At 41.4% G+C, this 24,596-nt stretch overlaps 2 protein-coding genes across 2 annotated transcripts; both read right to left on the bottom strand.

Moving 5' to 3' along the window:
- Nucleotides 1-372: 372 nt before the first annotated feature.
- Nucleotides 373-19,227, bottom strand: LOC133476867 (uncharacterized). The gene is made up of 11 exons (XM_061770807.1): nt 18,576-19,227; nt 16,045-16,115; nt 15,455-15,484; nt 14,755-14,987; nt 12,780-12,846; nt 10,607-10,718; nt 7,020-7,140; nt 4,576-4,649; nt 1,242-1,356; nt 1,075-1,157; nt 373-981 (listed from the first exon to the last, which is right to left on the bottom strand). The coding sequence occupies exons 1-11, from the start codon at nt 18,889-18,891 to the stop codon at nt 863-865; spliced, it is 1,341 nt and encodes a 446-aa protein (XP_061626791.1). The 5' UTR covers nt 18,892-19,227; the 3' UTR covers nt 373-862.
- A 1,630-nt stretch (nt 19,228-20,857) lies between these two features.
- On the bottom strand, nt 20,858-24,534 carry ntan1 (N-terminal asparagine amidase). Its single transcript, XM_061769728.1, has 10 exons — nt 24,318-24,534; nt 23,832-23,934; nt 23,256-23,321; nt 23,061-23,169; nt 22,922-22,995; nt 21,896-21,949; nt 21,758-21,811; nt 21,582-21,679; nt 21,336-21,449; nt 20,858-21,232 (listed from the first exon to the last, which is right to left on the bottom strand). Exons 1-10 carry the CDS (start codon nt 24,396-24,398, stop codon nt 21,053-21,055), a joined length of 933 nt encoding a protein of 310 aa, XP_061625712.1. The 5' UTR covers nt 24,399-24,534; the 3' UTR covers nt 20,858-21,052.
- Nucleotides 24,535-24,596: the final 62 nt, after the last annotated feature.

Below are 24,596 nucleotides of genomic sequence, written 5' to 3'. Positions count from 1 at the left end.
TTGGAGGGAACTGTACAACAGGTGCTGTTAAGCTTCAGTACCAAACATCCACATGGCATAATTTTCATCCATCCGTGGCTGACTTTTTTCACCACATGCTAATCCAAAATGACAAAAAAATGAGTGCCTGTCGATCAGAGAAGCCTAGTACAGTATTTAATGAAATTTACTCAATAGAAATTGTGCTTGTAGTACTGATTCTAGATTTTATTGCCACTGTAATGGGAACTGATATGGAAAAAGCAAATTTTCAATGTTTTACCTTAAAGTTCTACAGTACGCCACTTTTCACAAAGGATAACAATCTAGCCTTTCTGCGATGTTTAGCATTTCCTATATTAATAGTTACAAGATGAAAACCATACAACAAACTGATACCAAAGCATTTTAATATAATTTCACATTCATCAGGCATTACCTTTTATAAATAACTTTCACAATTTGATTTTGGCGAAGACCCTCATAACGTCCACGAATAGCCGAAGATAAACTTAGCTCCTCCCCAACATGAAAGCATAAAAGCTGGTCCCTCTGTAGAGATGTATCACTTCAACAACGTCCTTATGTGATACACGTCCTACTTTCCTATTTAGACAGGGCTTTTATTTTATTTTTTTAAATTTTATTCCACACACACAATGTGAATGTGACTTTGTCAGTAGTGAACCGCGAATATACAGGGGATTACTGTGTACCCAACGAACTCCAAAAGACAAACGCTTTCCTCCCTGATATTTTGTACTTTCATTGAAAACATGACGCCTTCGAGTGGAACACAAAGCTGAAGAGGTTCTCTGATTCACAGGAAGTAAATGTTTGCAGAATTTGGGTGTGGGGGGAGGGCATTGAATCGCTCTGCCAATTACATGATGGAACACTGGGTGGCGCCACAGCAGTCCTTGATGATGGCCACATCTAATTTAGTGATGAAGGGTTTGTTAGGCGGCGGCTCCAGGAGTTGTCGTTTGGGCTTTGGAGGATCTTGTTGTTTTAAAAATGGAGTGGAAGAGAGAGGTTTGCTGTTTAGAAGTAGTTTGTGTGTGTGTGTTTCTGCATTCAAATATGTCCACTCACTTAGTCTGACTTTGAGCTTCTTCTCCATTGGTATCAGTTTCAGCCTGAGGAACTCTTCCATCTCCTTGTCCTCCTCCTGCTCTCTGAGTCATAGTATTATTAACATTAATGGTATTGCTGTTACGCTTCGTACACATGCATGCTTATGTTTCCCCTCTTAGATCTACCTTAATCGCTCCACCTCTGCGTCATCCACCAAGAAATCCCTCTTCTGCACCAGTTTATGGATCTTCAGGATTAGCTCCTCTTCATGCTGTTTGTCATTATTGCTTTTGTCTTTCTCTGTAGAAACAGGAGAAGGTCAAAGGATCAACACTGCAAATTGTGACAACAATATAATAATATTGCGCTGTGTCAATCAAAAGTGAGCATTATCTTTGCAAAGCGGAATTGACCTAAGTGGCCTTATAGCTTGCAGAAATGCTTATGCTAATATGAAAGCTCTGTGGGCTGTATCATTCTATGTGAATGAAAATGAAATGGAAAGCATTAGCCTTGCTCCGGAACCATTGTGTATGTCTGCTACTCCACGCTAACTTGGCTTGAAAAATGAGTGCAAACATCAGCTTTTCATGCCGTGAAGAAGTCTGCTACACCGTATATCCCCTGACGCTGGGACAATCTGGAAAGGGCTTAGTGGCGGAGGGAGGCCGGGTAATGATTTCAATGCATAAATCCCCCTGTCAGCAGAGCAGGAAAAGCAGCAGGCTTGTGTATTCAGTATGTGGCTTGTGCGAAAGTGCACCTATGAGTCTGGCAAAACAGTCCTTTAAAAAAAATAATAATAATAAATTTCCTTTCAGTAATATCTTAATGTCAGCATCTGTGTGTGCGGGTGTCTGTGTGTGTCCTTAAAAATTATGCCGACCCCCTGTTTTTGTTTCTTCTTAGCTGCCCATTGTGTGCATGCTGAAATAAACATCAAAGATGCTTTATCATGAGCAGAGACTACAGGAGCAATTGAAGAGCTTTTCATGATGAACTCTGCAAAAGTGTACTCTCACTGCTGGGAATCCCTTCTGCATCATCAGCAGGTATCTCAGGGTCACAGGTGTTTTGCCCCTTAGCCTGAACATCTCTCTTGAATGGGGCAACAAAGGCCTTCCCCTGCAGAAGGGTTCCAGCTGCAATACCTTGAAAACCACACCCTTTTACAAGAAATAGCGGGGAAGCAGTGCAACCTCTGGTGGCATGTGGTAGTGCTCCAATGGCTTGCGTATTAGCTGTTGTGGTATGTTTGGGTAGGGTTTAGCAAGGGATAGCCACAATGCTAAGAGCGTGTTGTTGCTTGTTTTGGCTTCCTTGATGGTCTGGCTAATAACCAATGTACAACCCCAATTCCAATGAACTTGGGACGTTGTGTTAAACAAAAAAGGAATCCAATGATTTGCAAATCATGTTCAACCTATATTTAATTGAGTACACTACAAAGACAATATATTTAATGTTCAAACTGATGAACTTTGTTTTTAGCAAATAATCATTAACTTAGAATTTTATGGCTGCAACATGTTCCAAAAAAGCTGGGACAGGGTCATGTTTACCACTGTGTTACATCACCTTTTCTTTTAATCTGCCTGTAATCACTGCATGTAAGGGGCAAGGCCAAAAACCAACATTGAATGCCCGTGACCTTCGATCCCTCAGGCGGCACTGCATCAAAAACCGATATCACCACATGGGCTCAGGAACACTTCAGAAAACCAATGTCAGTAAATACAGTTCGGCGCAACATCCGTATGTGCAACTTGAAACTCTACTATGCAAAGCAAAAGCCATTTATCAACAACACCCAGAAACGCCGCCGGCTTCTCTGGGCCTGAGCTCATCTAAGATGGACTGATGCAAAGTGGAAAAGTGTTACAAAAGTGTGGCTTCGTAGTAAAAGAGTGCGGGTACTAGACTGGCCTGCCTGCAGTCCAGACTTGTCTCCCATTGAAAATGCGTGGCGCATTATGAAGCGTAAAATACGACAACGGAGACCCCGGACTGTTGAACAGCTGAAGCTGTACATCAAGCAAGAATGGGAAAGAATTCCACCTCCAAAACTTCAACAATTAGTGTCCTCAGTTCCCAAACGTTTATTGAATGTTGTTAAAAGAAAAGGTGATGTAACATAGTGGTAAACATGACCCTGTCCTCGCTTTTTTGGAACGTGTTGCAGCCATAAAATTCCATGTTAATGATTTGCTAAAACAATCAAGTTGATCAGTTTGAACATTAAATATCTTGTGTTTGTAGTGTATTCAATTATATATATATATTATATGTGTACATATATAATATATACACAATATATTTTATATATATATATATATATATATATATATATATATACATACATACATACAGTGGGTACGGAAAGTATTCAGATCCCCTTAAATGTTTCATTCTTTTTTATATTGCAGCCATTTGTTAAAATAATTTAAGTTCATTTGTTTCCTCAATGTACACACAGCACAACATATTGACAGGAAAAAAACTTAATTGTTGAAATTGTTGCTGATTTATTAAAGAAAAACTGAAATATCACACAGCCATAAGTATTCAGACCTTTTGCTGTGACACTCATATTTAACTTGGGTGCTGTCCATTTCTTCTGCTTATCCTTAAAATGGTTCTACACCGTCATTGGAGTCCAGCTGAGTTTGATTATACTGATTGGACTTGATTAGGATATTATATAAGACCTTACAGCTCACAGTGCATGTCAGCGCAAATGCGAATCATGAGGACAAAGGAACTGCCTGAAGAGCTCAGACAGAATTGTGGCAAGGCACAGATCTGGCCAAGGTTACAATAAAAATTATGCTGCACTTAAGGTTCCTAAGAGCACAGTGGCCTCCATTATCCTTCAATGGAAGATGTTTGGGACGATCAGAACCCTTCCTAAAGCTGGCCGTCTGGCCAAATTGAGCAATTGTTCAAAAATGACCCAAAAATGAACTTAAATGATTTTAGCAAATGGCTGCAATACAAAAAAAAGAGTGAAAAATGTAAGGGGGTCTGAATACTTTCTGTACCCACTGTACATTTGTTTGATGATCTTAAACATCAAAGTGGGGAAACTATGCAAAAATATAAAAATTTAGGAAGGGATCCAATACTTTTTCACGCCACTGTATATACAAGGTAAATGAATATCGCCTGGAGATTGTAATAATCTTAAAGGAAGTTTTGGTACAGCTCTTTTATTAGAGCTCATTAGATCATACAGGTGTGACTAATGGTGCCAGTGGATATGATACAGCTGACGTCAGTGAACGTCTCATTTGTGTTGCATTCACAGGCAGCAGCGCAAACAACACTAAGCAGCTCAAATTGCTCTTGCTCACGTCACTCACATCCATCCCATGTATGTCCTATTTATATAGCACAGTGACGAATGCACACACTTTCTACCAAAAGCTGTCATTCGTTTCCACTCTGGTTCTACCGTTTCACACAATGGAGAAGTGTTTTCTTCATGATTGGTTTACATGCATGGAGCTTAAGCTGTACCTGGTACTGCAACAATTTGTCTCAACTCTTGCTTTAAACTCATGATGTCTTTGCACAGCTGGATGTCATCCATCCTACAAGAAAAGGAGGCATTTATTTGCTTCTATCAGACTGAAGAGCAAATATAGACATTAGATGCACCTCAAATGTAATGTCTTGTTTTTATTTGGAATAAAATACACCAATTGTCATTCTATGGTATAGAAAATATCATGCTGTAATAAAATAGGACTATAATAATTTTCTTAGCTATCCCTTTTTGTCATAACTATCTTATGTGAACCTGAATATATAAATTCAGAAATCATACTAAACCACCTGATTACCTTTTGTCCCCCCCCCACACCTCCCCCCGCCAACTCACATTGTCAATTGTGTCTATGTACTGTATATCCACCCATTGTCTACTACTGCTTGCCCTCATTTGGGTTGTGGGTGAGCTGGAGCCGCTCATTTGACTTTTTGCTCCACCATGGACTGGTCACCAGCTAATCACAGTGCGCACATGCAAACAACCATTCACATTCACACCTAAGGGTAGTTTAAAGTATTAAATGAACATAACATGCATGTTTTTGGGAAGGTGGGAGGAAGCACACAATCACACACAAACGTACAATCCAGGGGAGCGCATGCAAAATCCACGCAAGAGAACAGGAGCAGAGATGGAGCCCAGACCTGCCACTATCTCACTGCTATATGCATTTGAGGGAAAAAATATACGGTCTGTGATAGAAAACCTCTTAATATGATCCGTTGCAGTTCTATACTTCTGCAACCTCAATAATAAACAATTGGCCCGAACTGAATGTCCATATATCATAATAAAAATGGAAACATTCAAATGCCCTAACTTCTTAGAGACACGGTGAATGTCAGTTTATTTCCAGCAGCTTGTCTAAATAGAGGCGAGACCTGTCAAATTGACATGACAGGTGAGCTTAAATGCCTGTTGAGCTTGTCATGAAGATGTCACGACGTCAGCCCGCCTGGCAGATGGAGAACATGCCACACGGATCAATCCACACTGTGTTGACGTCTCAGGGCCTCAGCGTGCCCCCAACCCGTTCATCCCTTCTTCTCTCTTCTCTTGCTCTGTGACGAATGCCACACATTTAATTCTCCCAGTTATACATCAGCCTGATGACTCATGCACAGTCTCCCCCCTCCTTTCTTTCCGCATTAACACATGCTGCTTCATTCGCAGCCTCCCTCCCTCTCACAGACCTGTGTTGGGAGTCTCTGTGCTATCAGTGAATTCCAGAAACTGACCGCCAGTTTTATACACGTCCACGTGTTCATGTGGCATCTGGAGTCACACACAGGCTGGCACAAGACTATATAAACCGTATGGAGGCAGCCTAATGAGGCCTTTTCTATCGACTTGGACTAAGTGAGCTCTCCACGAACTTAGTCCGTTTCATGTGAGACCATCTCACCGTGCACATAACAAGCAACAATCCACACTGGTCATTTCATGTGTGGTCCAAACAAAAATTGTCAGATTAAAATAAATAAATCAACGCATTCCACATTAACACATTCACAACTCACGACATTTCTGATGCCAGTACATTTGGCCAGTACATTTGGGGCAGCCAAAACGTCGTAGTGGTTGGCACATATGTCTCGTAGTTCTGAGGGGCCGGGCTCAAATCTCTGCTCCGGCCCTCTAGTGTAGAGTTTGTATGTTTTCCCTTCTCCATGTACTCTGGCTTCCCTTAACATTCCCAAAAACATGCATGTTAGGCTAATTGAATACTCTATTTGGGAATAATGAGGACAAGCGCTATAGAAAAATCTTTGATGAAGAGAACGTACATACTGTACCATGGAATTTTCATGGCAAAATAGAATGTTTACATAGAGTGCACACTGCATTATACATGGTTGTTCAGCTTTTGGCGTGAATAGTGTTGCTGTTGTTGTTAGTTTATCTAATATTATGCCTGGGGGGGTGACTTAACTGTAGCAAGTTTAACTCTGACCAACCAATCAGAGGATAGAAAATGCTGCGGTAAATGAGGGCCAGCTGGCTGGCTATGTGAAGCGAATTTCAAATATGAGCGGTTAAAGAAAAAGTCCTATTGCTAATATAGTACGTTACATCGGTGAGCATTGCTGATTCAAAAGGCCTCGGGAAAATCTGATTGACATGGCAGATCGAGGAAATCTGATCCACATACACTTGCTGGAAGCGATGCAGCCAAGAAATGAAATGAAGAGAATAAAGAGGCATAAATGAATACAATTTCATGAAACAAAATGTTATTTGGTAAATGTAGGTCAAAATGGGTGGCAAATCATGGCAACAAAGTAAACCGCCTTATCCAGCAGCCAAGGACAGCTCCCGGCGCTCTTGAGACCTTTTTGTGATCAAATCTTCGCCGTGCTCCCCCTCCATCTGGTCGTCCAAAAATAAAAGGGAAAATTTTCCGACTTACATGAAGCGCAGCTCGGACTCCCGACGCACTAGGACCTCCCTAAGGCGCTGGATCCGAGCCATCTCCATCTCAATCTCCTCTGGACACATGGTGCTCTCGGCCATGGACACATCGCAGTGACCTGGAAACACAAACAGGAAACAAATCCTTTCATTGACTCCTATAAGGACAGAGATGGCTTAATCACACTCGAGTACAGTCTAACCCCATCTGTGTGGTACGTTCAAATTTGAATTTCTGGAAAAAAAGTATGCATCAGAAATCGCACCATCAAACTCATCGCATGAGACTTCAATTTGGAATAAAGCAAGAGCTATAAAAAAATTATTCATTTAATACTTTGTACAAAACCATTTGTTTGCAATGACAGCTTCAAGACTCCTGTATGGAGAAACTAGTCGCATGCATTCCTCTGGTGTGATTTTGGCCCATTCCTCCACACAAGCAGTCTTCAGATCTTGAAGGTTCTGTGGACTTCTTTTATGGACCTTGAATTTCAGTTATTTCCCTAAATCTTCGATTGGATTCAAGTCGGGTGGTTGGCTGGGCCATTCTAGCAGCTTTATTTTAGTTCTTCGAAACCAACTGAAAGTTTCCTTGGCAGTATGTTTTGGATCATTATCCTGATGAAATGTCCAACCTCGTTTCATTTTCATCATCCTCGTAGATGACAGCAGATTTTTGTCAAGAATGTCTCGGTACATTTGCCCATTCATCCTTCCTTCAATAATGTAAAGTCTGTGGACATCTCGTTACATCTGCGACATAATGGACATGTCGTTACATCTGCGTAGCCTACCCTTCCCGCGATGCAGGAGCCAATCATGTTGAAGCGTGGCGGGTCTTTCCGAGAGAGACCGTGGGATTTCTAAGAATCTCTGTGAAATGGGACGTTCTCTTTCTGGGTGTTTCGTCTTTTGTAATTTGTCTTGTCTTTTGTAAAAGTGTTTCTGCCTTTGTCAATGTGTTTTCTGAAATGTAAAAGTGTTTTATTTTTTGTTCATTTGTTTTCTGTTTGTACTCTGTGAGTGTGAATGTTTGTTTGTCTATGTGCCGTGTGATTGGCTGACAACCAGTCTAGGGTGTAACTCCCCTATCGCCCAAAGTCATCTGGGAAAGGCTCGAGCTCACCCATGACCCTAGTGAGGACAAGCGCTATTGAAAATGGATTGATGCATGACTAATGTTAGTTAGACGGATACTCTCCGGTTCATGAATGATGACGTAAGATGTTAAAATTAGACACACATTTGCACTATAAAATATAAAGGCTTCTGGCTTGGCACACAAGTCCACAAAGTTTTATGGAAATTGTCAGTGTGGTCTTTACCGCTTGCGCTCAATAAGGTCACGTGTGAGCTGGTGCCTATCCCAGGACCCAGCTGAGTTTGGGCAAGAGGTGGGGTACGTGAGTAGTCGCCAGTCATCGCGGGGCACATAAACAACCATTCAAACTCACATTCCCAACTTTAGGGCAATTTAGAGTCCTCAGTTAGCCTATGAAGTGAGTTTTTGGAATGTGGAGGAAGGTGGGGCATCTGAACAAAAACCCACGCATAAACAAACTCCACATACCTGTACGTATAGGAGGGTGTGAGCTGAGATTCCAACCCGGGACCTTTAAGCTGTGAGGTGTGCCAACCATGACTTCACTGTGCTTCTTTTTTTGCATTATCCAACTAATAAACCTACAATCAAAACAATACCGCTTCTTCCTTCTCACCTTGTTGGTAATAACTTTTTGGGGAGGTAATTAAGTGTGACATTGTAGTATTCTCAATGACATTGATTTTCCACAGAAAAAGGAGAGGCAAGACGTATATGAGTATTGACACCAGTTGTCAATATGATAAATTGTAAAATTGTGGCCCATGTGCTATCAAAGATGCTTTCTGGTGGGGCAGATCAGTGTGGTACATCATGAGACAGCTGGAGCTCCTGCAGAGACCCAAACTGCAGTTAGCGAGCGTGGAGCTGACTCACCACAAGCAAGCAGATGCAAGCCTAAAACAGAAAAGGACGGCTTGTTTGTTCACTCGCCAGTATTGAAACTAGATCAAAGTTTCTACAGTAACCAGCAGCACAATGCAAAACAGGCCTGAGTGCGTTTTATCTCTGCCCTTTTTATGCATTGATTTGAATAAAAGACGTCTATGAGCATGGTCACCATTCCAAACAAACAGCTCGCTCTTCTCACACAAAGACTAGGAGGAACAACCAATTTCACCACATCCGAGATTTACAATAAAACAAAGTTTGCGCCCACACGAAAAGCTGTAGACTTAGCAGTAGGTCTCCACTTGCTCATAATGAATACATCCCACGCTGCATTCATTAAGCAAACAGCCTCATCAGTGTACCCCAGTATTATGATTTAATGACGTTGGCAGCATGTGGGGTGGGGGGATGGGGGGTGCGGGGGGCTCCACAACAGGTGAATGTCAGCATCTGCATATGACATCCAGCTGATGACACATCCTGCAGTCACAATGTACACACACACACACACACTCTCTGGACCGCACTCCCACCCTCCCGAAGGTTCTTTTTCACCCCGTCTGTTTGTGTGTTTGTAAACAGAGAGGAAATAAAGCCTTAGATCTGTCTTTTTTCTCTCTCTTTTCTTCTCCAAACTTCCCAGCGTGCTCCCTCATAATGACTTGTCCTCAGTGGGGAGCATCGCAGAGGCTGTCATCAGCTCGTTGCTTGTGTCATCACTTGCGTCACTCATTCAGATTTAGTAATACAACAAAATGGTATGCAGTGGAAATAGTAACTCAAATCTTTCATAGAAAATAACCAGGATTCTCTTTTTAAGCCTCCAAGGTCTGAAACTATTTCATGAGTTACTTACAATCATTATTTATATGTAGGAAAATGTTCTTTCATTCTACTCCTTTCAAAGTGACAATTGTCTGCACTGTGTTGAATATGTGTACTCAACACACAATGCAGACAAAGCATATATAATTGTTGTTTGCATTCTGTTGAATGAAGGTCGATTTAAGCGCAGTGAGCATGCATATATAATGTTATTTTTAAACCAGACTTGATATTAATCCACAAGCACACAGAAATAGAAAACAACACCTTGATTGATATGCAGTATTTTTGGCCGCTGCTACCACACAATTGTATTTTGTTAGTAAACTATTGAATACATAATGAGTACATTTTTTATCAACTCCCAAAATGCAACTCTGTTGTGACTAATTGATGTGAAAATGTAAACTATATATTTCTGTTTTTAATAATCCGCAATATATTTTTAAACAATGTAAAGCTTTAGTTTTTTAATTTACTAAGTAGGCTGTTCTTCATATGTGAAATTCATATCTTCCAGTGAAATACACTATTTGCTATATATATATATATAGCAAATATATTTGGAACGTCGCAAATTGCGCATGAAAGCGTGCAGGCGAACGAATGTGCAAGGGCCTTCAAATCAGGCATGCATATTCATTGCAACCTTGAGGAACAAGGCAGTGTCGCTGTCTTCGAACAACAACAGCTCGGACTGGAACTCAGCGCGGATGCACATCGACCTACACTAGGCTACTCTATTTCCCCGAAATGCTGCTCACCTTTGTCCGTCGTCCACGCCGTTTGCGACACGGCGCCGTAGTTCCTGAGTGCACGCTCCGTGTCTGAAAAAGACTTCTTCATTTCCATGTTCGCCCAGAAAGCGGCCTGATTCTAAATGTGCACGTCGTACGCTAGCCGAATGCCGCCTGGAGCCAAGTTTTCAGCCGGCCGAGCCTGAGACGCCGAGCATCTTTATCCGGGCTCCTCGGTCCCTCGACGTGCGGATGGAGGGGATGCAGGGCGCATGCGCAGAGCTGACGACGAAATGAAAAGCGGGGCGAGACCCGCTGCGACGGAAATAACTCAACTCAACTTTTTTCCATAAAACACTTTAAAAAAGAACTGCACATTGTAGTCATTGAATATGCTACGCTAATGTTCTAGTGGCAGCTTTGCTTTCAAATGAGATTTTCTTCATGTTAGTCATTCAAGACCTTTGCTTTGTTGTTTCAAGAGTCCACTTTCTCGATTATATATTAATGCAGAATGTCGTTTAAAAGCCAACATGGCACGCATGAGCCTGTGGGGAGTTTGCGGGCTTCCTCCCTCATTCCAAAAGCACGCATGTCTAGCTCATTGATGACTCTAAATTGTCAAAGTGTGAATGTGAGTGTTGTGCTGCTCTGCGATTGTCTGATGACCAGTCTAGCGTCTACAGGAATCGGCTCCAGCTCACCCGTGACCCTAAAGACAAACACTATAGACAATGGATAAATGGAAGATTTGACCTTTAAAAATAAGGTAGCAAAAATATTAGAACTCCTTCTCAATATAATGCAGTGCAGTTTGACACAGCTCATATCCTACATCTCTACTGGTGAACTTAATATGTTTTGAACTGTTATTGCAAAGTTTACTTGAGGACAAACTGTGTTCTGCATAAGAAAAGACCAACATGACATCATGCAACATCTTGATGATGTTACTTACGATTTTATTTCTGCTGACTAAAAAATAATTAAGCTTTTAACTCGAGTGTTTGCGTCTTCAATTTGCATCAGAATCCGCTTTATTGGCCAAGTATGTTGCAAGACACACAAGGAATTTGTCTTCGGTAGTTGAACCCACTCTAGTATAACAACAAACAGCAACTATAACGAAATATACATATAGGACATGGAGAAAAAAAACACGTGTGGAGAGTCATTGAGCAATGAAAGTGTACCACTAGTCTGGTGATACTGATATAATGGCAATTGTGCAAATGATCCAGTCCTCAAGCAATTTAGAGCATTTTAAAGTGACTAATAGTGCAATGATCTGGTACAGTGGCAATTGTGCAAATGGTGCAGAGTTCTCAAAAACAAGTGGCCAGTAGTAATCAACAACAGTATGCAAATAGTGCAGCGTGATTAAACAGTGAGTGTACGAATCATGTAGAAGTGTCCCAACAGCGATGTGCAAAATTGGTAGCAAGTTGCAATGAAATTGTAAGTTAACTGTTTAAGGCAATGCCAAGAGGGAAGAAGCTGTTGGAATGTCTGCTGGTTTTAGTTTGCATTGTTTGATAGCACCTGCCTGAGGGAAGGAGCTGGAATAGGTGGTGGTGACCTGGTTGTGGAGGGTCCAAGAGGATTTTGCATGCCCTTGTTATATTCCTGGCAAGTCCTCAAGAGTAGGTAGGTGTGTGTGTACAGATCATTCTTTTCGGCAGTCTTGACTGTCCGTTGAAGTCAGAGTTTGTCCTTTTTTTTGTGGCAGCACCAAACCAGACTGTGATGGTTCATCCATCACAGAACCGATTCAATGACTGCTGTGTAGAACTGCCTCAACAGCTCCTGTTGCAGGCTGTGCTTCCTCAGAAGCCGCAGGAAGTACATCCTCTGCTGGTCCTTTTTGAGGATGGAGTTTATGTTGGTATCCCACTCCCTGTGCCTTCGAGGTGGTCCAGGATGAACTGCAGTCCCATGTTGGCTGTAGGCAAACAACAGGTGCTCCAGCACGAAGCGTTTAAAGGACTTCATGACCACAGATGTCAGGGTGACAGGCCTGTAGTCATTCAGTCCTGAAACTGCAGGTTTCATGGGGACTGGGATGATTTTCCAAAGATCTATTGAAGATCTGTTTGAAAACCAGGGCGAGCTGGACCGCGCAGACTTTCAAGCAAGAGGGGGGGACACTGTCTGGGCCTGCCGTTTTGTTGATCTTTTGTTGTTTAAAGACATGTTTCACATCCTGTTCATGAATGATGGTCAATGCAGGGGGGTCAGAGGTGTGATAGTGTTCGTCGGTGGTGCGGCTGGTGGGTGTGGGGTGTGAAAGTGTCCTTTTCAAAGCTGCAGTAGAAGGTATTCAAGTCGTTGGCCAGTCCTGTATGGTTCTCCGCTTGGGGGGATGATCGCTTGTAGTTTGGTTATCCTGGCCAAACTGATGCAGAGTCGCCAGCAGCAAACCGACTTCACATCTTTTCTGCCTAATTTCCCTTTGCGATGTTGATTTCTTTTGACAGCTGTTTTCTGGCCTGATTGTACAAGGCTCTGTCCCCACTCCGATAGACGTCTTCTTTAGGCTGGAGAAATTTGCCAGTGAACCACAGCTTATTGTTTTTGAACATGCAAAATGTCTTAGTTGGTACACACACACACACACGTCTTCACAGAAGCTGATGTAGGCTGTAAGAGTGTCTGTGTATTCATCCAAGTTGCCAGTTAAAGTTTCAAAGACACTCCAATCTGTGCATTCTAAACAGTCTTAAAGTTTAATCTTAGCTTCCTCAGTCTACTTAACTTTTTTCATCTTAGGCTTCACACGGTTAAGTTTGTGCCTGTATGTTGGTATTAAGTGAATTAAACAGTGATCAGAAGAGCCCAAAGCTGCACAGGGAATAGCCCGGTACAAGTCCTTTTTTACAATAGTCAATGTAAAAACTCACACAATAAAGTATGTAACGTTCATCTGTATTTATTAATTAATATATATTATTTCTGTATCACAGTCACAATAACTTAAGTAGTGCAAAATCTGATAAAAGACCACATTACATTATCAAAAATTGTCTTTGTGGTATTAAAACCAATGCTGCATGTAGTTTACATTTTTTTAAATTCCAGTGCAGTTGAAAGGTGTCTCATACAAGAGCTCAAAATATTTTTTATGGAAGTAACATCAACATTTAACACAATCATCAATCAACAATGTCATTACAGGGTTTCCTTCATGTCAATGAGACAAATCAAACCAAAATAATCACATTAGTATACGAGGCTTTGTATTAAACGGACTCTTTTACACCCTCTTCCAGTCATATCATAGTAAAAACCCCGAGTGCAGTGTGTTATTTTTTTTTTAAATAAACAGGTTACTGTTTACATATACTAATAGTTATCAATAGTGTTTGTACAAATTAAGATGTCTCAATGTCAAAATAACAGCATGCGACAAAAACAATATGGAGGCATGTTCATTGAAATGTACAGGAAAATGGTTACGTGAGGAGATGGTGCAAAGACGATAGTGTTACATTCGCATAGCACAAAAAGAAGTATGGTTTTCACAAATTCAAGTATATGGATGCATTTATATGTATATGCATATTTATATCCATACAGTATATAAATGTGTATATATATATATATATTTATATATATATACATTGTCTGTACAGCTTATCCTCACTAGGGTCGCGGGCGTGCTGGACCCTCTCAGCTATCTTCGGGTGAGAGGCGGGCACATACAATCGCAGGCCACATACAAACAACCAACCATTCACACTCACATTCACACCTACGCACAATTTAGACTCTTCAATTAACCTACCATGCATGCTTTTGGGATGTGGGAGGAAATCGGAGCACCCGGAGAAAACCCACGCACGATTGTTAACTGTGCTCTAGACAATACATGAGGAACAACCTGCTGTCCTTAAAGCAGTACTGAGGACCTTCTAACTGTACACTCACTGACCACAGCATTAAGTACACCAGTATTATGAGATCCAATAAAGAGGTTGTAATAAGAATGCTTTTCTATTGACACTACTATATGTTTATTCATTCATCATTGTCCACTTGTACCTCATGCTGCTGTGGATTTGAAGCTTATAAATCAGGATGACCTTGACAATTTTTGGCCAACATTGACCCCTGAGTGATTCATGAGCTGCTCTCTACCCTCCATAATTCTCACTTTCTTCTTCTGTACAATTCACTTATGTTTGGAAGAAGGATTTACCACTGCATCTTGAGAAGCAAGTACTTTACTTTTCACCTCGTCTGTCTTCTCGATTCCGTCCTCTTTGGAGGGGAACAGCCACGCGAGCGCAGCACCAGCGGTGCCGTCGCCACTCTGACGCGAGAAACACAAGAAAGTGGCCCAGATGAAGGCACAGCAGCCACTGAAGGTAGTCCGCACGTACGGCGGCACCAAGGCAAAGTTTAGAAACTGTGGGAGACAGAGATTTTTCAACTCTCGGGTCATCATATACACAGGTTGACATTTTAGTTAAAAAAATAAATAAATAATACAATACAATTGAGAGGCTTTTGCTGTACAATTTTATACATAAAAAGTAGACTTAGTTGAATTTTCCCTTAAGGGGTTCTCACGTGTGTCACTGGATAAATATTGGAACAACTTAATACTGCCATTGACGGCTTTAGAAGTCAAACATCCAGGTTAACTGGGAAGGCTGGCAGTGAATGAGTTAAGGATGCTCTAGTCAAGCACAGTAACTTTTTAACAAATTTTAACGTCAATCAGGCCGAAATAAGAGATAAATGTTCACTGGTCTTAAACTCAAGGCAGAGACGTAACTAGAGGCTGTAAAGCATTAACTTTTCTGAGTCATATATTGCCACTGATGGTCAAGAGTCACATTCCATCCCTTGAATAGGACATTTCATATTTACCTGCATGAAGGGCCAGAACATTAGCCCAGTCTGAAAAGAGAAATAACATAGGATGAACTGTCAATGCTTATAGAAAGGCACAAAGAAGCTTTCATTTCCTACTTGAAAACTTTGGTTAAAGCTTGATAGATTGATGTGACTAGTACTACCAGTCATAAGAATTAACGATGAGATGTGCTCGAGAATTAACAAAAATAGTATAGTTACCTAACAGTCTTAAAGTAATGCAATTTCTCAACAAATTGAAATTCATTCATTCATCCATTTCCGTACCGCTTCCTCTCACAAGGGTCGCGGGCGTGCTGGAGCCTATCCCAGCTATCTTCGGGCGAGAGGCGGGGTACACCCTGAAGTGGTCGCCAGCCAATTGCAGGGCACATAAAAACAAACAACCATTTGCACTCACATTCACACCTATGGGCAATTTAGAGTCTTCAATCAACCTACCATCCATGTTTTTGGGATGCGGAAGGAAACCAGAGTTAAGAATATTAAAACGCGTGACGCATGAAGTCAACTTGGATTCCGCACTTTTCCACTTCCATCAGCAGTACATGTCTTTCGACTTCTAGTTAGTTTGTTCTACTCGCCTTGTAAGTGTTCAGGAATTTGTCTCTCCAGTCTTCCATGATATCGTCTTTGCCCTCTAAGAAACTGACACCTGTTAAACACAAAGGACATCTCACAATCAGACTGACAGATGAAATATGTGCTTTATTATTACAACGATTCAGTATCAGTTATTTTACACAGTATTTAACGGTTTCATTGTGAACGACAGAATTCTCGTGGGGCATTTGGGTGACGTATAGTTGTTTTGATGTTCCGCTTTTGTCCCATTCATATCTAAATGATTGTAAAAACAAACAAACAAACAAACGAGGCCTGTGATAATAAAAAGAAAACATTTCTCAATATTTCTCTCATGGTGTCACTTTTCATAAAAATCATGAGAATGTCGAACATACGAGTAGCTCATATATAAGGACTGTGGCTTTGAAACCGGAAGGTCACGGATAGACGAAACAATGGCAAGTGGATGTTGAGAAAAGCTGTAGTCTGCTTTCTGATGGTCATTACGCCGACCCCCTTAAGTCTAGCTCAAGAGGTGGAGCACTGTTTGTGCACCCCTTCACTCCTAAGTCTCTCTCTTTGCATGCTTGCGTGTGTGTGATCTGGCTCTCTGTTTGGTGCGTACAAAATATACAGCAGAATGTATCATGAATTTCCGAGTGTTATGTATGTATGTTATGTTTTGTTACATCCTATTCGAAAAAGGAATCAATTCCATCCATCCATCCGTCCATTTTCTGAGCCGCTAAACCCATTGTGACAACATGAAAAACTGTAAATATTTTTTGACAATTAGAAATAAAAATCTAAAAAAATAAAATAAAATCACATGGTCATAAGTACCTACATGCTTTGCGCAATACTTTATTGATGCACCTTTGGCAGCAATTGTAGGCTCAAGTCTTTTGGAATGTGAAAGAGAAGCTTGGCAAACCTATCTTTGCTCTGTTTTGTCATTCTTCTTTGCTGCACCTCGGGTGCGTCGGTGCGCAGCCATTTTCAGATCCCTCCAGCAATGTACTATCGGATTCAAGTCTGGGCTCTGGCTGGGCCGCTCAAGGACATTTACAGAGTGGTCCTGCAGCCACTCCTTGAATATCTTGGCTGTGTGCTCAGGGTCGGTGTCCTGCTGAAAGATGTCGCCCCAGTCCGGGGTGAAGAGCGCTCCGGAGCAGGTTTTCATCCAGGATTTCTCTGTATATTTCTGCATTCATCTTTCCCTTAAACTTGACGAGTTTTCCAAATCTTGGTGCTGGAAAACATCTGCACTATCTGATGTTGCCACCACCGTGCCTCACTGTACGGGTGGTATTGGCCAGGTGATGAGTGGTGCCTGTTTTCCTCCAAACATGACATCTGGCATTCACATCGAGTTCCAGCTTTTATCTTATCAGACGAGAGAATATTGTCCCTCGTGATCTGAGTTCTTCAGGCACCTTTGAGCAAACTCCAAGTGGGCTGATATGTGCCCTCTATTAAGGAGTGGCTTCCATCTAGCCACTCTACCAAACAGGCCTGATTGGTGAATTGCTGCAGAGACGGTTATCCTTCCAGAAGTATGTCCTCTTTTCACAGAGGAACGCTGGACCACTGACAGAGTGTTCATCGGGTTCTTGGTCAACTTCCACTCAGTTTAGACGTGCAGCCATCTCGGCAAAAAGTCCTGGTGGGTTCAAACTTCTTCTATTTACGGATGATGGAGGGCACTGTGCTCCTCGGGAGCTTAAAAGCAGCAGACATTTTTCTGTACCCTTCACCGGATCACGTGCGCTGCACGTACCACTGGCTGTATGCGGGCTCCCTCTAGTGGGACCCAAAGGAATCCCTCCCCAAATGCACTTCAGTTTGAGGTCGTTTTTAAATTTAATACATTTGCATTTAATCTTTAAGAACTGTCTGTTTTTAAACTTGTGAAATACATTTTGATTGAATACTTAGTGTGAAGTTTTTGCTTATAACATTTTGACTTTATTCCTGTAAAATTACACATTTTTTTTCATATGACTATTTTTTTCTGATAAAGTTTTGATATTTCTGGTAGTATTGTCTCTAGTTGGAGGTATTTTTTTCCTCATAACATTTCAACTTTATTCCTGTAACCTTGCATAGACTGGTCTGCTCCTTTCCGAATCCTGTCCGGCCGACTGAATTTACCACAGGGGGACTTTTAAGGTGTAAAACACCTCAACAGTGAGCGGTGGAGACAAGGACGCACCTGAGCCCAATTTAGAGCTTCATAGCAAAGTCTGTGAATATTAACTAGTTTCTTGTTTAATAGACCTACACTTGGAAAAAACAAAACATTTTCCACATTGTCATATGGGGTGCTGTTTGTTTGTTTTGAGGAAGAAAACATTCATCCATTTTGGAAGAAGACTGTAACAGGAAAATGTGAATAGGTAACAAATGCGTTGTGGCTTTACGACCGTGTGCGTGGATAAAGTTGACATGTCGGACATGTGAAGTCAAAGAGCAATCGTTGACCTTTATCGTGTTGCAAGCAGTCCAATAAGTGCTCCAACCATTTGCAAGTTAGCCATGAACTGACCCGTGTAGAAGACGCTGGTGGCCAAGGGCGCAGCCGCGGTCTGATCCAGGAACAGCTTCCTCGCCACCATCGCGGCGGAATTCCCCGGGAATCTGCGCTCCAGAAAGCGCATCCAGAAGAAATTGAAGTTGCCATGGAAACTGAACGCGACCACGGCCACGTTCCGTGTATGGCTCCAGTCCATTTTGTCCCGTTGAGAAAACCACTGGTGAACAAAGTCCCCTCCCGCGAACAGGCAACCGTACAACGTAACATTGGTTACCCACGGGAACCGACGGACGTGTTTAATAAACGCCTTTATCGTTATTGGAGCCATGAAGACAACACAATCGCTGTTAGGCGATAACGGACAAGACGGCGCCACAATTAACTTGCATCATGGATGGAAATGACTCTCACCGACGCCAAAATGCAAATCGACGGTTGTCAACCATTCACGCCATGCCAAGACAAATGACGTACGTCACAGCTACCCAATGAGCTTCCCGGCATGAGAATAACAGAATACGTCCGATGGAGAACGCTCACAATACGAACAAATGCGATAAATATTATATGATAGAACAATAAATGGCCTTGACGAGATCCAGTACTTGGTCGGAGAATGGTCCACTTGACAAGCGGCAAGACATTGGGGCGGGCTCCGGGCCCATATTGGATTTGGATTGGCTCGCTCTACTTTTGGGCGGGATGATTAGCAACCCAGACGGGAGAAGACGCTGCGGTTGGCTGGCGACCATTCCTGGGTGCCTTATTAGGACTCTCACTTGTGTTCTAGGCAGAACACGCCCCGCTCCAATATTACTGGCTGGACTAAACAGGTTGCTTCAATATGATTGGCTGTTGTATTCCATTTAAAGTACGTGACTTTAGTCTGGTGGCGTTAATATGAACCCCACTAACCGGAACCCACCCTCATACTAACCCCATCTCTATTCCAAAAACTAACTACAGTATAACAAACGATAGTTTTGATTTTTGAATGGTCATCTCACTCCACCTGGGTAGCCTGCCCTTGCCGCGATGCATGAGCCAATCATGTTGAGGTGGGGCGTGTCCTGTCTAGAACACGAGCAGGATTCCTAATAACGCGTCGTGTACATGTGTGTTAATATTAAAGCCAAGGTGAAACCGACATGCAGACTGTATGCCCATTAACATCACAACTCCTATCAGCTGCTAGCTATATTTGAATGTATCCTCTTAACAAATTTTTTTTGTATAGGACTGATTAAATTTATTTAAGCAAACACAATTTATACAAGTATTTATTAAAATTCATTAAATTTAAACAAGCAATTTATTATTTTTTTTAAATTAAAATCAATAACCCAAATTCACGGCCTTTTAAAACATTCAGTACCAGCTCATTGACAGCCATACTCCCACCAGGAAGGTGTACATATTTTGTGCAGCTTGGTTAATCTTGCTTGTGCCGTCATGTTTCATTTTCAGTGCATTATGTACACATTTCTCTTAAATGTCTTAAATGCCATTCCTTCATTTAGCCCATTAAATGAAATGATACAAATAATTTATTAGACCACCACACAATGTAAAGTCGATGCTAAATTCAGTTGGTACACAATTATGTTGGAGCTTTTTAACAGAAACATTTTAATGCTAAAATGTGATTTTTTTTTTTTTTTTTAAATCCATAAAAAAATGAAAATATCTGAAGTATATTATTTCCATCCATTTTCCATACCGCTTACCCTTACTAGGGTTACACCCTGAACTGCTCGCCAGCCAATCGCAGGTCACATATAGACAAACAACCATTCACACTCACATTCACACCTATGGGCAAATTAGAGTCTTCAATTAACCTACCATTCATGTTTTTGGGAATGTGGGAGGAAACCCACGCAATGCACAGGGAGAACATGCAAACTCCCACATGGGAGGCCGGGATTTGAATCCGGGTCCTCAGAACTGTGAGGCAGATGTGCTAATCAGTCTTCCAATGTGCCGCCCTATGTTATTTCTTAACTAAGAAATTATATTTACTTCCTCATTCCTGTCTCATCAACTGCTCACTGATATTGAAAGAGTCTGCATTTCAGTACTTCATGGTGGCGGATGGTCTCTTCGTTACTTGATGGCAAGTGGTCTAAGACATTTATTAAGCACTTTACTTATTAGTAGTATGTATTAGTATTTTCAAGGTGCATATAACTTTGCTATCCGTCAGTGATGTTTTGTCAACCAATATGTGCTAGGTGGTAAAATTATTTTATCAATTTCCAAAAAGACAAAAAAAGTCAACATAATACGGGAGATTGAAGGTTCAGGTTTTACATCAGCTCACACAAGTGGCAACATACCTTCATCAGACAATGATAGACTGTAGTTTGTGTGCCTACTTCTCTACTGGGCCAGCCAGATGAGTTATGACAGCCTTTCGATTGATGTGAGGTCCAGTTTAAGACACAATGACAAAAGCAGACGATGATTGCATGGTCCAAAACAATCAATCAAGAATCAACTTGAGAAGCAACACTCTCCCATTCACCGCTCTCAGTCCTGTGGTAGAGCTGTGGCTGACCCCCAGGGAAGAGACTGTCAGAGTTTGAGTGCTTTAGGAGGAACTGGATTGTGGATTTGATGTGATGGACAAAGTCTGGTGGCTCAGCCTTTGGCGATGTAGACAAGTACTAAGCAGAAAACAAAAATTCAACATTTAATATACACACTGGGGGGCACCCACTAGACAAACCTTGAATTCCTGATCATAATAGCTGTTTATAGATTATTTACCTTTAAGATAATGGCATCATCTTGTGACAACCAAAAGGCAATACCCATATTGGGAGACCACTTGCAAGGGCCGACCTTTACAAGTCCTCGACTAGAGTCATAAATGTCAACCATCTGTACAAGAATCAAAAAATTATTCCATTGATTGAGAGTGGTTTCATTTTGACAGTGAGACTGAAAACTTGACATTTAGTAGCTAAAGGTTTCTTGAATGGGTTTATTCATTTTCACAATTGTTTACGGTACCTGTCCCCCTGTGAAGGTGCGTGCTGACCGCAGCGCCTCTGCTGGTCCTTTATAAGGGAAATTAGCAGGGAACACTTTTCCTGTTTTAACATTTACAGCTTGAAAACACAATGATAAAGGTCATTGAAGTAGCATGCATTTAAAACAGAATAACTTCCTGTGTGGCATATACATACCAACACCATAAACTGCTGGTCTATGAACAGCATTGAGGACTACATCATTCATTTCTGGGGGGGAAAAAAAGAGCAAAGAATAGATGAGACAGGGATGATGAAATTTGTGACCAATAAGTAATAGTCACATTAGGTTACCTGTGATGCAACATGTTTCCAGATGGATATCATCTTTTAGCTGTTGGAAGGCTGCTAAAAAATGAAGAGAGACCTTTATGTTCAGTATAATTTTATTGCTATTAAGTAGACTTTACACCGATCTGATCGGTTTGATCGGTATTGGCCAATAATTAGCATTTAATGCTGATCGACCTTTCAAGTCATAATTCGCCGATTCGCTCAATGACGTCATCGCAAAAGCATTTACTCCACGTCACCGTCGTGTATGAATCCAAAAGCTAGTTTATTTTTAGCCTTGTCACGCATCTTGTAGCGTAGTACTGTACCCATCTGATGGCCAATAAAGTTTTTTTCAATCTCGTCGGTGAAAAAACACGTCGTCCGTGTGGGACTATTTTGTGGTGTCTCAGACAAACAACACGCAAGTTATTTGCAGTCTGTGCACAACTGAAGTACGTCATGGGGAACGTCATCTAAATGCTTCAACACAACAAATTTGATCAGGCACTTGAAGAATGTACACAAGCAGGAGCATGCCGCGTTCAAGCAACGCAGCATGGAGAGAGAGAGAGAGAGAGAGAGAGAAAAAAAAAGGAAAAGCCACACTCTGGACAACACACGTCCATATAGCCGGGATAGTGAGAAAGTTAGAGTAAGCATGTCATTAACTGTATTTGTTAAAGTAATTTAATTGCAATAAAGTAATTTAATTACAGTAGGTTAGCACCCATTATTTCTGTCATGTTATAATGTTAATTTGACCTAAACTTATGTGAGTGGCCAATCCTTGAATGCCCCCTAGAGGTCACTGATGTTTAACTTTTGTCTAAAATGCTATAGAATACTTTAAGATACTCAGTATACACAAGTATATACAATAAATGAACAAGTCATCCAAACACATTGCTCAATCTTGTGATCGGATCAGTGATCGTTTTTTTTTTTTTAAACTTGCTGATTGGTGATCGGCCCCAAAAATCCTGATCGTGTAAAGCCTACTATTAAGTATCAGGGCATCATCAGGTTAAGTGCATTGGACAATACCTAGTATGTTAAGGCTGAGTTCATGGGATGTCATTGCCTCATCCTTAAAGCCACCAACAAGATGGAGTTCAAGCCTACTTGGAGGAATTAGGTGGTTAAGGAAATGAATTACACATTTTACTGCATGTTCTTTTCATACCTGCCCTCATTACAACAGGTACTCAGTGATGTGACTGATTTGATAAAGAGGGGGACTTCAGCGCAAGTGTTGGAACCATCGCAGTGTGCAAGGCAAGCAGCTCCACTTCCTAACAATGAGAAACATGATTGAAACTCAAATGAAAGTTGAAAGTGGACACAAAACAGAAAAACAAACAAAAAAAACATATTTTACCTGTATGCCGTAGCACAACCAAATGGCAGGTGGTGGCATCCTCAGATCCAATCACTGAAACACTATCTGGCATAACAGATAAGACTAAAGTGTTAAATGAAATCTGAAACGTTTGGGCTTTTACCATGTAGTCAACCTCACAAAACAATGAATCAATGTTTTTTGTTGTCTGGCTGTCAACAATCTGCAGTTACTAGAGACACTTCTAGTAACTGCCCATCCATCCATCCATTTTCTGAGCCGCTTCTCCTCACTAGGGTCGCGGGCGTGCTGGAGCCTATCCCAGCTGTCATCGGGCAGGAGGCGGGGTACACCCTGAACTGGTTGCCAGCCAATCGCAGGGCACATAGAAACAAACAACCATTCGCACCCACAGTCATGCCTACGGGCAATTTAGAGTCTCCAATTAATGCATGTTTTTGGGATGTGGGAGGAAACCGGAGTGCCCGGAGAACATGCAAACTCCACACAGGCGGGGATTGTGAGGCTGACGCTCTAACCAGTCGGCCAACCGTGCCGCCCTCTAGTAGAAGCATTACACCAAAATAATTTTACGAGTAACAGTTATTTCCTTACTATCTGCTGGTGTCGTTGCAGCAAACTCTCTCTGTTGGACATACAGGAGGCACTTGGGGTCAATGTCAGTGAGCGGCTGGGATCGAAAGGCTTTTGCATTTTCCTGTTATGTGCAAAGATATTGAAGCAAAAGTATTTGTCACAGTACATCAGACCAAGTGGTTCTGCGGCTCTACCCTTAGGGATGATGTAAGTTTCATTACATACAATAGGTACACATATAACAGAATGAAAAGCAATATAAATCACCCTTGAATGTTTTTTTTTTCATGACTAAATAATCTCATCCACATTTAACACAATTTAAGTTAATGGAAAGCACATGCACGCATACTGCATGTCACCATTCATGAGTCTGATTATGACAAACTGCTGACATGTTAAAAACTAATGTATTAGTAGTACAGTAGCAGATGTTATTACAAGAAACATTGTTATTGTTGATTGGTGGTGACATCTTAGTTTAGCCAAATTGTACAAACCGACCTGCAAATGTTGATATTTGTCGAAGAGTTCTGCGGTCGAGGTGATACGTTCCACAACTATATTTTGAATGAGCAAAGGCATGTCCCTAAAATCAACGAATTAACGTACAAATTTATAGACTAGCGACTACATATTTAGCTCAATATCTAAAATTAAGGGACCGACAACTTCCTGTCCCTGAAAGACTTCTTCTACGCTGTAATTTAAGATGTCAGACAGTGTGACACCCTCTGGTGAAAAGGGATAACGAATTACATTCACTATTATGACTACGCAAAT

Source organism: Phyllopteryx taeniolatus, chromosome 4 (genome assembly GCF_024500385.1).
Source record: "Phyllopteryx taeniolatus isolate TA_2022b chromosome 4, UOR_Ptae_1.2, whole genome shotgun sequence".
NCBI lineage: Eukaryota > Metazoa > Chordata > Actinopteri > Syngnathiformes > Syngnathidae > Phyllopteryx > Phyllopteryx taeniolatus.
This window is presented reverse-complemented; position numbering and strand designations above follow the sequence as displayed.

Coding starts and splice junctions, on each gene's coding strand:
- LOC133476867 (XM_061770807.1), bottom strand. CDS start 18,891: ATGGCTCCAATAACGATAAAGGCGTTTATTAAACACGTCCGTCGGTTC. Junction 10,719..12,779: donor CCATCATTCATGAACAGGAT/GTGAAACATGTC, acceptor GTGCACATTTAG/AATCAGGCCGCTTTCTGGGC. Junction 4,650..7,019: donor GAGTCCGAGCTGCGCTTCAT/GTAAGTCGGAAA, acceptor CTTTTCTTGTAG/GATGGATGACATCCAGCTGT.
- ntan1 (XM_061769728.1), bottom strand. CDS start 24,398: ATGCCTTTGCTCATTCAAAATATAGTTGTGGAACGTATCACCTCGACC. Junction 23,935..24,317: donor ACAAATATCAACATTTGCAG/GTCGGTTTGTAC, acceptor TGCACATAACAG/GAAAATGCAAAAGCCTTTCG. Junction 21,680..21,757: donor ACCAGCAGTTTATGGTGTTG/GTATGTATATGC, acceptor TGTGTTTTCAAG/CTGTAAATGTTAAAACAGGA.